The 15,569-nt window shown below is 53.2% G+C and overlaps 3 protein-coding genes across 3 annotated transcripts; 2 read left to right on the top strand and 1 right to left on the bottom strand.

Moving 5' to 3' along the window:
• Positions 1–5,120: 5,120 nt before the first annotated feature.
• GCG54_00015024 (uncharacterized protein) lies at positions 5,121–6,712 on the top strand (the record flags this gene model as incomplete). Its single annotated transcript, XM_045414841.1, has 4 exons — positions 5,121–5,397; positions 5,492–5,573; positions 5,629–5,807; positions 5,856–6,712. 4 exons carry the CDS (start codon positions 5,121–5,123, stop codon positions 6,710–6,712), a joined length of 1,395 nt encoding a protein of 464 aa, XP_045260963.1.
• A 3,396-nt stretch (positions 6,713–10,108) lies between these two features.
• On the bottom strand, positions 10,109–11,290 carry GCG54_00015023 (putative secreted lipase; the record flags this gene model as incomplete). The annotated part of the gene is made up of 1 exon (XM_045414840.1): positions 10,109–11,290. One exon carries the CDS (start codon positions 11,288–11,290, stop codon positions 10,109–10,111), a length of 1,182 nt encoding a protein of 393 aa, XP_045260962.1.
• Positions 11,291–13,942: 2,652 nt separating this feature from the next.
• On the top strand, positions 13,943–14,467 carry GCG54_00015022 (uncharacterized protein; the record flags this gene model as incomplete). Its single annotated transcript, XM_045414839.1, has 1 exon — positions 13,943–14,467. One exon carries the CDS (start codon positions 13,943–13,945, stop codon positions 14,465–14,467), a length of 525 nt encoding a protein of 174 aa, XP_045260961.1.
• Positions 14,468–15,569: the final 1,102 nt, after the last annotated feature.

Raw genomic sequence — 15,569 nt, 5'->3', positions numbered from 1 at the left:
CAGAATATCACACTACACAAACAATCCGCTTTCACATCATTACTCAAACCAGAGTCATTCGCGATACATCAATTGTCTTTGTTCGATTACCATATTTAGCGATGGCTGGACCAAAGCACCTTGAGCCTTCCACTTTCGACAACGGGGGATTTGAACCAGACGACGCAACAGCGTGGTATGAAAACCGCGACAGAATAGATGAAAACCTCCGCCTGCCTGGATTTACCTTCCCCGAGGACGACCTAGACACCGAAACTTGGCCCTGATGGAGACCTCTTTAGGCGAATCCCTGCCATGCCGATAAGCGCTATGGAACACATCATCTCAAGGAAGCCAGTCGCGTGATGGTAGCAGAACGGCTCGGCGACGTATACGAAGCTGCACTGGCAGAGCTCCGTGTGAAGGGCTCTCTCGGCCGTGTCAGCGGCGTGGTTGTTCGGGCTGACGTGTTGACACCAGATCTTTTCAAAGCGATCCGTAACCACCTTGTCGCCAAAGACATGGCGTGGGCTACTCTCCGAGAGAACACGCACGAAAGCAACGTTACCTACGGCATTGACAAGTACGATGAGGCCCGGAAGGCGTATCTCGCCTGTCCCACGCAGATCGGGAGCCTGGGTGATGACGGCCCTACCTTCACTCGGCTCTGGTACCTCGTCGACTGGTGGCTTGAACTGACGACCGACGGAAACCCGGTCCTCGATCTCGACAACGGCACTTTGATTCAAGTTGCTGATCTCGACGCAGCGCCTGTGACGACGCCAGTATCGACGTTTGCCGACGGTGCTGGTTTCCAAGATCAGCAAAACATCAACGTCGTCAACGACTCCGCCGTCTATGACTTGAATTCACTCTACGAGTCGCGCAAAGCCGATACTTGGGACACCTTTGCGCGAGAAAATTCCCTTGCTGATCTTGACCCAAATCCCGTCCCAACGACAGTCTCGACGCTCTCCAGCGGTGCTGGTGCTCGAGATCAGCCGAGCATCAAAGTCACCAACGACTCAAACGTTTTTGATTTCGCCTCGATTTACGAATCGCTCCATGCTGACGCCTGGGACACAGTCGCACGAGAGAATTCCGAGATTGTTCAGCGTATCAGGCAGCTCGAAAATGAGATCGACGCCCTGCATCCACAACTGAAATGTCTTCGAGCAAAGCTTGTGTCGATCCGCGAAGCACGCATGAGAGGATGGACCCAGGTGCTTCAACGGTACAATGAGCAGCAGCATCAAGAGGGAAAGGCCGTTTTTGGACCTCAAGCAATGGCCAAATTCTTGCGATACGTCGAGCAGCACGAGGAGGAAGAGAATATGTGAACACCGTCCTGAGAACTGCAAAGACATTTATGGATGGGTATTGGAACGGAGCGGGGCAAGAGAAGAGCAAGGCTCGGTGACTGGATCAGCGAAACATTGTTAAAACACATCACCATCAAGAGTAAAACTTCAGGATAGCCATGCTAACAATATAATCGACTTGAAAGCGGCCCCTCACATACCATTGGTCAGCGGATGAACAAAGTCATTTAGGCTTTGCATCCGTCGCAAAGGTTCACGCCAGAGCTTTCCGAGCTGCGTAGACGAAATCGCAGATCACTGATTTTAATGTACAAGCTTCGAGCTGAAATAGCATTCCAACACACTGGACTACCATGCCCTTCATCTCGTGGCTCCCGTCTTGGCGGACGCATGCGTCTACTCAACCGCCGCTTCCGCAATATAACTTAAACGCTCAAGGTAGGTGGACTACCACGCTCGAGGCGGAACGCGATTCATGAGACATTGGGTCGATCAAATGGCTTGAATCTGGAGGCACCGGAGCTTCTGCATGGTAGCCTCTTGTTTTTGAGATGGGAATCAGAGGAGATGCTGACGCGGGAGAGTCGGAAAGAAAAGACCCAGAGTCCGACAGTTTCACAGTCATAGGATTACTGATGCGTGTTGAACTTACTCAGACAAACAAAGAATTCAACGTCGATCTCGGGAGGACCTTTCATCGTTGACAGAAATTCATAGGGTACGTGGCTTGGGAAACCTGGAGGTGCTCTGCTTACGCGCTTCGCGGCGAGACCACCGAGAATTGTCATTGGTTCCTCTGCCCCTTGTTCGATCTGACGACGGATCTGGACGAGTTCCGGGGGGCGACATTTGAGTTTGGGTAGACAAATGAAAGGAATGGTGCTTTTGGGGAAGGGCTTGGTGCCAAACGTCATGATTACTATTTGCTCCAACCTTCAAACACCGACGACGCCTTGCCGCATGCAGCCAGACATGACAGATCAATGTCGATATTTGGACGTTGTTTCAACGCGCAGCCACTGCCACCGCAGACAGATTGGACGCCATACCGCCATTCCCGGCGATAGGCGAGGGAGACAAGAAGGATAAGCCTCGTCCTTCTCTCATGTACATGCTGCAAGCTTCAAGCAAGCGCCACTGGACCGTGCAGTTGTGGTTCACACAAGTCAGGCCTGCGCTAGAGGCGCGGTGGGACGTGGTACCGGAAGCCGGACATTGGCAGATTAAATGCTGACACCGCGACGCGGACGCGTGCCCAGGGACGGAGGAACGGGGCTTTTTGGGGCCGATTGTCTGGAGGAGACGACGGACCGAGGGGAAGGTGACACTGCAGCGTTGAAGAGAGTTTTGCTGGTTTCTGGAGCTATCGAGTTGGTGTTGACACTCGGGCCGCTTCTTGAGGAGAGGGAAGCGGTTGAATTTCTGATGAACTTGTCGTGAAGATGGTGTGCGACCTCAGGTGAGGTGTGCCTGGCTACTGATATTTTAGCTTCGAGTCATTTCAAGGTAAGGGGGTTCGGATTTTCATGGTCCATGGATGGAAGATCGATGGAAGAGGGGCTGTCCAGCTTGACAGAATGGGGGGAGGGGGGCTGCGGAATTGACAGCGGCAGCAGCAGGGGTTCGATCATGGGACATGGGTTGATCCTTTGAAAAGCAGAGTCAGACAACAGCGAGCATTTTCCCCTCTTGGGGAGGAGAGGGGAAAGGGCAAACAAACGAAGAGAAAGAAGTTTCGACTCGCAAATGTCTCGCCCGAACCCTCGGCCCCCCAATCATCTTTTTCGCAATCGATAATTCCGCGTGAATGTCTCACTCGTACGACAAATGCATGCTCCCAACCATGGCGCTAATGTTGATTGAATCCGTGATCGGCGGACAGGCGCTACCACTCTCAGGGCTACAAACGTCCTTCGGATGGTTGTGCCTGAATCATGCCAGCCTCCGGACGGCTTGGTGCAGATGGCGGTGGTGGTGTTGATGCATGGCAGCGCCGGCAACGTTTTTGTACGCGTGTTTGCGCATGTGTGTGTTTGCAATGTGTTTTCCATGCATTCAGCTCGGTTTGAGAATGGTCCAGAAGCATTGTCGAAATTGCAGAAGCACATGCAAGAGAAATGCAGAGCACGGATGGCAAACTGCAACGGCGTTTCCAGTCGCCAGCCGCTCAGACAATGGGATACGGAGGTGCGGCTTGAGGAAGAAGGGAAGGGAAGACGAAATGCAAATGCAATTGCAAATGCAGGAAGACGTGAGGTGCAGGTGGGCAAACGCTAAGGTTCGGCCCAGGGCCCCTGCGCAGGTTCGTCCCAAGAGGCAGGGGCCACCTCTTCTCAGTGCCCCCTGCCGATCTTGCATCTACCTCCTTACCTTACCTTCTCCGCCTTGTCGATTACCTCACGCAGGCTAAGGCAAGGGAGCACCATCGCCGGTTGCCGAGAATTACCACGAGGGGGGGATCGTCAGTGTTCCAGGCAGAGGGGAAACCTTCTCTGCCGCTCTGCAGTTCGATCTGCAGCCAGCATCATCCATCCATTGCACTCCCAGCGAATACCGGCGCCGTTGGAATCCTCGCGGGAGCCGTCCTCCGATTCATCTGCGAGACCTCCAACGAACAATGGGAACAAAAGACCGATTTCCCTCCGCCTCCAAATCCTTCTCGGCTCTCGGCGATTCCAGGGCACCCCAACTCTGACCACATCACCCAGCGGCGGTCCGGCACAGTCCTGCATTTGCGCGGCCAAATATAGCGACACTCATCCGGGGAGATTGGGGGCAAAATGTGATCCAACACGAGACCGAGGTACGGCCAAGCAGGATGAATGGTTCCTTTGTTCAATGTCAGAACGCGAGACAAACAAGATTCCGATCGCCTCAGGCTCCGCCAATACTCTTGCATAAGCCCTGCACAAGTTCAGCTCCAAAGGGCGAGACGGACCTGACGCTACAAACCTTTTCTGTCTCGTAACACCCGGGAATGGTCCCAACGCCGGGACATGGGGCGGCGCCCTAGGACATTTTTGCACAACCATTGCCATGAGGACGACTCGATAAGGCACGGGGTCAATCGGCGCCAACTGGAATCTACGGGACAGAATCAGGTGTTTCCTCATGCAGAGTCAGAAATAGTGCAAGACACTAACTGACGAGCTAAAAAAGGACCCTCCAACATGGGCTAAACCTCGAGCACTACCGCCGCCGCTTTGACTCGTTCGACTCGTCCACTCTACATTCGGCTGGCTCGCCGGTCGTCCGAAGTACTCGCCGGCTCCAAACTCCAGTCTCCAGTCTCCAACTTCGAGCTACGCAATTCGAGTTTCGCTCCCTCTTTCCCGCCCAAAATGGCACACTGGCACACGCCTCCCATCAGAAGTGGCTTCTCCCCGCGAACGCCGCCATTGGTCATCGATTGTGGCAGTGGAGAGGGAGAGTCCTTGGCCAATACAGAGAGGGGGAAGGGTGCCGACTGGCCAGGAGCTGCCACTGACCGATTCATCGCAACAGCCCCATACCCCTTCGAGTTCGTTTGTTCGTCTGGTGGCCGCTGCTTTGGCCCGTGCGGTTGTGCGCAGTTTGTCTGCAGCGGCAGCGGCACCCACTCGGCCTCGTCGAGGCCTAGTCCTTGTCTGCTGTCTGATATGACGGGGTTATGGGCGCCGCAGCACATGAAATGACGCTAGCGAGAGGCAGGATTCGTATATCACTCCAGCGTCTCCCGGATGCGTCTCCAAACCGGCCTCTTGTTTCTACCCCTTCATCCGGATTGTGCCTTACAAATTCAACGACGGTTACACGACATTGGATAACACAAATCACACGATGCAGGACAGTCAACCCAAAATGGAGAAGGAGGAGATTCAGACTACGACGGCGGCCACGACGGCAGGCACGACGACATCTGCCAGGATCGAGGTAAAGAAATCAAGGTTCAGCCTCCCGGATTGGATGGTTTGGTACAAGAAGCCCGAATACAGAGACTTTCGCGAATATGCCACGGCCATCCGGACTGGAAGGAGACCCTTGAGCAGGGACGGGCGAGACAAGAGCCCCATCCCAGCCCGCCTGAGTTTGGAGAAGGTTTTGGCCAACGAGACCTGTGAGCATCCCATCTCCACTACGCAACGCACCCCGAAAGCAAATATCGTCACCGGGGAATCAACCAAGAATGTCTGCTGACCTTCTCCAATTAGGCTCGCCAATGTCTTTGTATGACTTTTATATGTACCTCAAGTACATCGAGTTTTCCCCGGAAAACCTGGAGTTCTATGTCTGGTATGTTGGTCCTTATCTTCATCTGATCTCTGCATCAAGTCTAACATTCTACCAGGTTCCGCAACTATGAATCGGCCTACGCCAAGACAGGAAGCCTCAACAACTTTCCTATGGCCGAGAAGGAGAGCGATGCGTCATCATCCAGGGACAGTGCCATCGACAGCGCGATGGATTCTATCGAGCACAAGCTTCCATCCCTGAAGATGTCAGACTTTGAGTGCGATCCCGAAGCAGGTCAGTCATGCCACGCCGTCTACTCGCATCCCGACTAACGCCTCTCAGCCAATGAGACTATGACCAACATTGTCCAGCTCATCGCCCCCGAAGCCGCATGCAGGCCAAACAGCAAGATCGGGCCCAACGGCCGCGATCGCATCAAGTCATGGGCCAATGCCTGCGCCAAGCCTATCTGTTCGAACAACGTGGCCAACGTCGTCCCCGCCCGCATCGCACCCAACTCCGCCTACCGAGTCGAGCTCAACGCCGTCGTCAAGACCTTCCTCCTGCCTGGCTCTGAGAAGGAGCTCAACATTCCGCCCGCCCTCCGCGACCAGGCCCTTCTCGACCTCCAGCATTCTTCCGACCCTGCGCATCTCCGCCCCATCGCTCAGCACGTTTACGGCCTCCTCAAGAACTGTTCGCACCGCAACTTCGTCAGACTTGGTGTATCCAACGGCACCTTTGAGACTCTGTGTATGGCGACGAGCATGGGTATTGTTCTGACCGTCGCTGGCTTCCTCTGTGTCCTCCTCCGAGCCTTCGTCCCGTTCATGGGCTCTCATAGCCGCTACAACGCCTTTGCCCCCTGGCCCATGTGGTTCGTCGGCATGTCCCTCATCCTGTCCGGTCTCAGAGGTAGTTGCTTCTTCCTTCTGCTCTTCACTCGACGTCAACCACTGCCTTGGGAAAGATTCGACGACAGCGCATCGCTTCTTTCTCAGAAGTCTGGCTTGATGAAGTTTGTTTCTCGGATGATGATTTTCGACCGCAAGATCCGTGTCAAGGACGTCCACCTCAGGAGGCTGCAACACAAGATTGTCACACAGGCCATGGTTGGCGGTGCTGTCTTCGCCAGTCTGTGCAGCTTGCTGTTTGTGCTACTACCGGTGTGGTCTCAGACATCGCTGGCGCAGGTATGAGGAAAAGAGTATTGAGATGGTTTGGTGAAAATTGAAGACGAAGTCTTGTATAATGTCCTCTGGTTTAGCGATGATATCCCTGGCGCGATGAACTTGAATTGAGATTTCTTTTGTGGTATTAATCACCTTTCTTGTTTGCACGTGACGTGATGATCATCATTCGACTTTATTATCACTGTCCGACGCCGATGGTTAGTTCTCATCATCTCAATCGCCAGTTCTTTTCTGCTTCCTGCTTTCTGCAGCGCAGAACAAGAGATCGGGACTTATAAAAGCCCCCACCTCACAGCTATTGGATTGACTTAGCAAGAGATAGTATTCCATGTTGACGTGACCTTCGCGAGCCTGGATATAATTTATCTATTAAGATATGTGCTCGTGATTTGACCTTTGAACATATGATATCCTCCCTCCATAACCACCATTGTCTCCATCCTCCGTTGCTCGTAGATTAATTCAGACAAATCAAAGCTCATTCGGTCTCGTTGTAGTCACCTCGCGAGATTTACTGACATGGAATGTGTTGAGGCTGCCTGTAAGGGACCTTAATGTTCCACGCTTCACCATTGGCAGCTAGGAATGCCATGGCCTTTCGATTGAAGACGAACTATTATGGACGAGAGCGGCGAGGGCTTTATGTTTCGGGAACCGCATGTGCTTGAACATCGGAGACGGGCAGTACGTTGACGGTATAAGTAGGGGGTATCTGATAGTCTTCAGAGCCCAGAACATGGACACAATAGGCGCACTCCACCAATTGCTCAATCTTTGAGGATGATGTGGCTCATACAATGAGATCTACGCCTCGGAGGGATGTGGGTACCGGTGGGGACGGTGGAGTAGTAGATCCAGAGCCACCACCGTCTCCGCTACCCGCTATCTATATCATCCGTTATCAGCTGTATATTATTGGGGCGAGTATTGCCAAATAAGGTCTGACGAGTGTGTTTGGTTAGCTGAATCTAGTACGGGGGTTTGGCGGCTTTCGTCTAAGAATGGCCCGTGAGAATGATGTAGACACAGAGGACACGATCTATCCTTTGAGGAGACTGTTATGACGGATTGGCGACTTAGATTATAAACCACATTGGGGTCGTGTCAGGATACCGAGGAGGCCAAATCGGTGCTCTCCACTTGTGCGCTGTTACGATGCCGGTCAGATGCGCAATGCATTGCCCCATATACCGACAGAACATTCACTAGATTCTGAGCATTTTACCTTTGGACTTCATCATCAATACGGTGCTATTCGTTCGGGATAATATAAGGATAGAACCGCTGATGATTCTGACACTCCATGGATGTGTGACCGGGGCATGGTGCTTCAGGGCAGAGTCATGCCGAGGCTACGAAGCAGAGCGAAGTCGAATGCTCATGCATGACTATTATTTCTATGTTTTGGAGTGCGTTGGTGTCGTGGTCGCGCTTATATTTTTCATATAGGAAAGAAAAGGTGCACATCAAGACTTAGCAAGACTTTAGCTTAGTCTATCTAGTGAGTAAGTAGTTTACTCACTACATACACTACAGCTGAATCATGTTACCTGAGCGAAGCCATCTCTGAACGACGAATTTATCTATTGCGACTGAGTCTTGTAATTTCAAGTAGATATCGTGATAATTTGGTCACAAAAAAGAAAAAAAGAAAAAGAAGGGATCAGCCGGGCTCCGAACCTGTGATCCTTGGTAGCCACCGACACCTCTGGCCGAGTTGACCAGTTGAGCCAGTTGGATCCGAGGCAAGTCCGATAGCGCGGTTGGCAGCCTGAGATTCTAGCCTGCCTATAAGGCCCTCAGGCAAAGTGAGAAGCGTCAATGAACTGAGTGGGTCGTTGAAACCCGGTGAGAGTGAAGCACATTGAGGTAGGCCCACCAGATCAAGCAGCATACCAGCGAGCCCCAACTTACAGATTTTCCTGGTCCAAGACTTGGACACCTACGCATTTAGAAAATATCTTCTTTCGCCTGTTTCCACAAATCCATCGCCATCACGCACTGCGGACCTGCACCAAACCTTTGCTTTCACAAACTCCCCAACCTGGGCCAACTCAACCATTATTCCCACGTACTTGTCAGTTTCTCTATCCCGATTTTCATATGCTAACTTTTCAAGATTCACGAATCGCAACCGTAACTAAAGTGACCGGCGACAACATAAACCGCGCTCAGCTCGAGCCTACCGATGCTTCCCCCCGAGAGATGAATCGCCAAGAGATGCAACGCAACCTTGCACAGCCTGGCTTCCATCTCCCTCAGCCCGTCTTCGGCTTCAAGCATAAGCATTGGTGAATCGTTCTTAACGCCAATCCATACATTCATAAGCGTACCGACCGCACCGTTGTCGCTCAACGCCTCATCAATCTTTACGAAGCTTGTATCGCCGAAGCCAAGGGTTCCCCTGGCCATGTCACTGGCAGGGTCAACCGAAGCAAGGTCCTCACGCCTGATCTTTTCAAGAGAATCCTGCGTCGCCTGTCTTCGGAAGACAGTGTTTGGGAAGTTATGAGAGAGGATGATGGGAAGAAGGGCTTCTCCTACGGCATCGAGGTCTTTGGCGCGGGCCGACGCAGCTTCCTTGCCAACCCGATGGAGCTTCCTCCGATGGCACGCCATGAAGAGCCCCTTTACATCCGACTCTGGGCCGCCGTTGACGAGTGGCTCGATCTCACAACCGATGGTAACAAGGTTCTCATCCCTGGCAACAGCGCTGTAGCCGCGGCTTTGGGAATTCCGTGCGTATCCATACCTACTGCGACCGCCGTCCACCTTGCCAACCACGGCTCCGCAGACGAGAAGATGATGCGATCGTTGAGAATCGAAGATGGCGAAGCTGACCTGATGGCGCCGCTGATGGGCAAAATTACCAGCGACCTTGAGGATGAATTGGCGGAGGACAATCTTCGTATGGCTAAGAAGATCCACCAGCTCGAGAGCGAGAAGCAGACTGTACGGACTGAGCTTGATGCTGTCAGAGACTTCAACGGCGAGCTTTTGGCCCGAGAGAGCTCATCCCAGTGGAACATTCCTGGGCGTGGACATCAGTAAGGTATGGTTTTGTACAGCGTCTTTGTTCTTGATGACTCAATCGTTTTATCCAAGGACTTTGCCGGAACTGACACATAATCAGCAGCAGCAACAATCGAGATATCTGGAAGGAAACGCATCTTACGAAAATCGTCTAAAGGTCACCCGATTTTGAGAGAACAACAAAATTCGCACTGGATTACGCTGCTCAATGAAACTAACCTCCCCTCTTAGGGACTGCCTGCGAGCATAGCACAGCAGGTTTAGGGGGAAAGCGAGACACTTTCGGTCATGATTGGGGCCCTGGTATTTGGAGCCGAGTCATTGCTGTGGGCTGAAAAATGGACGGAGATGTATTACTATTATTACTTTTTACTGGCTCTCCTTCTCCAAGATCCAATCATTCACAACCTCGGCAATCTCCAGGCTGTTCTTCTCGATATGCATGAAGTGCCCGTTGCCCTTGATTCCAATTTCGCCGAGCTTGATCCACTCCGGGCTGCCGCCGACCTGCTTCAAATAGTTGACCAGGCAGTGGTCATACGTAATGTGAACACTCGCCTCGCCTGTGACCATCAAGTAGGATACACTCGCGATCTTGGGCAGCTTCCGCGCGGGCTCCTTCTGCATGTGGCAGCTCCTCAGGGCCAGGGTCTCATTGCCAACGACAACGGTCTCGAGCTCATCGGCGCTTGCAATCGGAGGGTCATAGTCGATGGGGGTGTTGGTCAAGCCCCACGGGTTCGTGGGCGTGCCGCCCAGGGTAATGTTGTAGGACCAGAACGGGATCGTGGTACCCTCGAGATTGATGTTGGCGGCGATGTACTGCGGGCAGTCGTTGGACAGCAGAATCGGCGCGCGGGCTCCAATGGAGTGGGATACGAGGTACGCCTTCTCGCCCAACAGTGACAGCAGTTCGCAGCCGGAGGCGCGGAGGGCATATTCCTGGGGCTCCCAGCTCCTCGTCAGAGGAATGATGGTCTTGGCGAACTGCTCGAATGTCGGGTCACCCTTCAGGCCCGTACCGGGCCACTGAGTATGCAGGTAGGCCTGCGGGTAGGTGTTGTACACTTCCGGGACCGTAAAACCTCTCTGGATGCCTTCGGCCGCAGTGCCCGCGATCATCGTGAAGTTGTCCAGGTTGTTCTCGGACGAGCGACCAACGGCAGCAACGTCGACGAGATAAACGGTGTGTCCCTGCTGCAAGAAGTATGAGGCCCAGCCGGGGCGGTTGTCGGGTGTGTTGAGCCAGGTAACACCTGAAGTACCGCCGCCATGGAAGAAAACCATAGGCTTGGCAGCGGCGACACCGCGACGGCGCGCGCGACCGGCGGAGACGGGGACGAGCTTCTCGACGTAGAGCTGGTCGACCGTGACGTTGCCGGTGGACGTCTCGATGTAGCGGCCACCGACGTAGAAGAAGTCGCGGGTGTGCGCGGTCTCCTTGGAGGCGCACTTGGTGCTGATAGCGTTGACGCCGGTGCAGTTGCCCGAGGCGAGGCCCTGGGCCATGCCGGCGGCGGCTAGGATGGTGGTGAGGGACAAGCGGACCATCTTGGCGGAAGTGGTGGGAGGCGCGAGAGGGATGACCGAACGGAGGTATCAGGTGCAGTTGGGCGGGACTCGACTGTTGTTTAAATCCTCGCGAGGCTCGGCGGTGGGCGAATCAACCGTTCGATCGGGTCGGGTGCGGGCGGGCGATCCCTGTTGACAGACTCCATTCTGCAGATTGCTCGGGTCCAGTGATTTTCGTACTTCGCGCGATCAGCCTTCAAGGGGCGGAGATAGGGTTGCATTGGTCGATACACCCTTGTTCGTTGGCCCACCGTTGCTAAATGCTCGGTTCGGACGATGAGGAATGGATGAACTTGGGCAGGAAGTTGAAGAGACTCGTGGCGTTGTGGCGATGAGTTTGTCTGAATTGAGGTGTGAAGTCCATGCGATGTTCGGTTTCGACGCGCTTACGCAGGAACAAAAACAGGTCGGCAGTTCGCTGGTTGGAACGTGAGCGGCAGCGGCACGCAAAGACCGGGGTCTTCAACGGCGAGTGGAGCCCTGGGCAGGCAGCAGCCTCTAGCGGGAATCGGCAAATGACCGCCGGACGTATTCGCCTTTTTTCGACGACATCCCGTCAACATCGTGTCAGAACTGCGGGGAGGCGGTCTGTTCCGCATCTCACCAACGCCTTCTGGAGGACTCTTGCTATTCAATGAGATTCATCGCTTAGGTTCAAGACCAATGCGTCCCGATGTTTCTTGGAGCGTCTTGTATTGACTTGCAGCCAAAGAACGTCGGAATGCCTTGCTCCCTGGACGTGTTTTCCATGCTGGCGTTCGGGTCCGAGCTGATGCCAATTAGAGGCAACTATCCTGCTATGTTCGTGTGTTGGTTTGGAACGAGTGACTACGACGCAACTATGAAGTTCATGTGATATTTATCAGTTGTCATTTTCCCTGACGCTGCTTGCTACTTTCTAGAGTCAGATGCCTTTGGTGACGTGAGAACAAGTCTTTGTTCTTGTTTGTTTATATGTCGGCTGCCCCCTCAAAGTCGGTTGAAAAGACGTAGCGAGCACCAAATTGAGACAAATCAACATCAAACGTCGTCTTCTCGCTGAGCTCCGAGACTTTTTGAAGCTTACACTCCTGAGATGGTTTGTCTGGAGACGCCGATTTACACGCATGACAAGTCTGATAGTGAGTTGACAAAAGAGAACTGTGGCTTTCCATAATGTCTAGAAATTCGAAATGCTGTCATAGCTGCTTGAACGCAAGATTGTTGAACCTCTTCTGACTTCTATAAAGGCGGATGCAGTCGCCGCAGACAGTGCCGTTTCTTGCTTCACATTCCACAGCCTCGATATGACAAGCACAGTCAACCTCCAAGCCGAGAGATCCAACCCCAGACACGGAGACTTATTCAAACTTGCTGATTATCTCGCAACCCTGGCAGCAGCCGGCCAAGCCGCAAAGATCGTTATGGTTTCCGACACAGACTCCAGATCCATCTCTGATGAGCTCTTGAACGCTCTCAAATCCATTGCAAAGGCAAAGGACACCGTTGTCAGATGCCTCGTTCCACTCCCTCACTACAAACTCCTTGTTCTCAGAGTCGGCGCCGTCGAGAATCAAATCAAACTGCTTCGGCGTACCATTGCTGCAAGGTTTGTTGCTGTAGAAGAAGCCCTTGCTGGACACCAAGCTGACCTTTTAGTATCCTCAATGCAGAGCTTGCACGAGAGAACCAAGTATCTCTTGAGGCGAACCCGTCGGCTCAATTGCGTCCGATGCGCAATCTTGAGACCGGCGACCCCATCCATAACTTTCCTGCCACCGCAGCTGCGTTTTGGTCCATGAGCCGTAAGAATCCATTCCTGACAGTTCGCTTTCGCAAAAGTTAATGACTCGCAGACAACGACATGCGGCGAATTTGCGCTGCACTTGAGATCAGTGCCGGTAGTGCCAATGGACCGGTTCGCATGGAGCTCTGGAAGTACATAGTTCACTATGATCCCACCGACTGAAGCACTGCCGCAACGATGAAATCAGGTTAACGGGGAGCCAGTTCGGTTGTCTTGTTGGGTTCGCAAATTGCAATCAACACTTGCTGTGTATTTACACTTGATTTCGCTTTGGATGTAGGTATGATTTTAGACACCACGATTAAGTTTCGGCTAGGGAACAATCAGAAGACCAAACAGAGGAATGCATTGCCTTACTTCAAAACCAAGCTCTTCCGGTCCTTGAATGCCTTTGGAGTGTTGTCCGTAGGTTGGCCGAGGCAGCGGAGGTGGGGACACGGGCCTCACCAAGTCGTGGAGGTGAACGCCAACGAGGCCGATGCACCCACATGAGTCCCGGTGAATGTGCAGGCGTTCAGTCTCTCACCCATCGCCCTTCAGGTTTCGGATGGTCACCACAGGAAGTTATAATAATTACAAAAGCGGTGTAGCGAGAAATTCCAATCTCACCTCTCACGTGACCCAGTCCGGGCTCTACTTTTCCCACCCCGTCTCAGGCGCCTTACACTTCCATCTCTCACTCCTTCAACACCGTCGCGACACACAAACCGATCGTCCGGTGTTCGCATCCAGTCCATCCCGACTCCCGATTGTCTTGAAAGGTTGGCAAACACTGCCGGATGAAAGTTCTTGCGCTAAGGAAATATACAGACCATTGATTTCGTCCAAATCCAAGAGCCGTCACGATGTCGAAGCACAAACGCCAGCCCAGCGACGCTGACCACCCGCGCCTCCGGCCCAGCCTTTCAGCCGCCGCCCTCACCGAGATCGATGCATCCCTGCGCCAAGCCGGCTTTACCTTCGACAATGAATTTGTCTTTGCCGATCATGAGCATGCCGCTCTTCGTCTCCTTCACCTTGATCCTCGCGAGCGCCCGTACGATACGTCGAAGAAGAACGTCGCCCTCAGACTCGCCATGATCTTTGAAGCTGCCAATGACGTGGCTTCCGAGAACCCCGGAATAGGTACTCAGTCTCCCGAGTTCTGGGATCTCATCAAGACCATCAGCCTCAATGACGACTTGACTTTCAAGAACGCCGACCCGTCTCTTCTGGCCGCTGGCCCCGTCATCGTCGCCAAGTACCATTCTGCCTGGAACGAGTTTGGCCGCCAAGACCCCCAGGTAGCTGAAGTTCTCCTGTCCAAGCCCCTCATGGACACTCCGGAGGCCAACCTTGTGCACCGTCTTTACATGGCAGTCGCTGATTAGGAGATCGCGATCGAAAATGTGAAGGGTGTCCCGATGGAGGAGGAGCAAGGCAGCCGCAAGTCTAAGATCGACCGCGAGATCGACAACTACATTCGAAGTGGCAATTGCAGTGGTGACAACGACACCACTGTCAACATTCAGCACGTGAAGAAGCACCTGCGAGCTTTCCTTCGCGCCAAGAACAAGAAGCACGAGCGCGCCATGGTGGAGGCCTTCTCCCAAGGCTTTGCCGAGGGCTACGAGGAAGGCTTCTTTGTCGCCAGTCTTGCTTGCCGAGCCGACAAGCACAAGTCGATCTAGAGCAGGGATCATGAGGGCAAGGACGGCAAGAAGGACGGCAATGACCAGAGTGAGGCTTTTTGTCGGCAACCACACGTGACGCGTTCCACTGCCGTCAAGAGGTCATGTGATTGCATTGAGGGTTGGATGTTTTCGAGAGCTACTATAGCTCTTGGCTGGTCAGATAGGCAGGTATCTTTGAGTTATTCCTGTCGTAGTTTCGAACAATGAGAACAGTCCCGTGCCCCTCCTTACCCTGTACCAGTTGAAGGGCCTACTTTGCACCGGTGCAGCGACGCTGAGATCTCGCAAGTATTGACAGACCGACAGCCTCAGACACACTCGTTGTGACGTCTTCGCATCTGCAAGAGCCTTCAGCCTTCGACACGTACGAAGGGCAGAAGACCGTGCAGTGAGAGGACTTCCATAATATCGCGAGATAAACGCAAGTCCCAACAATGATGCCACGGCCTGACTTCCTTCCACACTCGGTCTGATTTGACATTGAGCGGTTGGCTCCCCGCAGCAAACCACAAAGCAAGTGAATATGCTGTGCAAGAGAGCTGAATATACACACATATTTCAACCCAACCAAGGCCTATAAAACTTTGAAAAAAAACAACACAAAAGTACCTCTGGACGCAAAAATCAGAAAATGCAAAAGTCAAAACGAGCGACTCAAGGCATTAGACCCAAGTGAAACCAGCATTTAGGAGTATTGAAAGTCCCACCCCGAGAAGGCCGGATAGCTTCCGAAGGAAGACGAACAGTAAACCGTTCGACCACCAACATCGACGGAAGTAAGACGTACGATTTCAATAGA

The sequence above is a fragment of the Colletotrichum gloeosporioides genome, assembly GCF_011800055.1.
Source record: "Colletotrichum gloeosporioides strain Lc1 chromosome Unknown consensus_66, whole genome shotgun sequence".
Taxonomy (NCBI): domain Eukaryota; kingdom Fungi; phylum Ascomycota; class Sordariomycetes; order Glomerellales; family Glomerellaceae; genus Colletotrichum; species Colletotrichum gloeosporioides.
The sequence above is the reverse complement of the archived record's forward strand: the minus strand, read 5'-3'. Positions and strand labels throughout refer to the sequence as shown.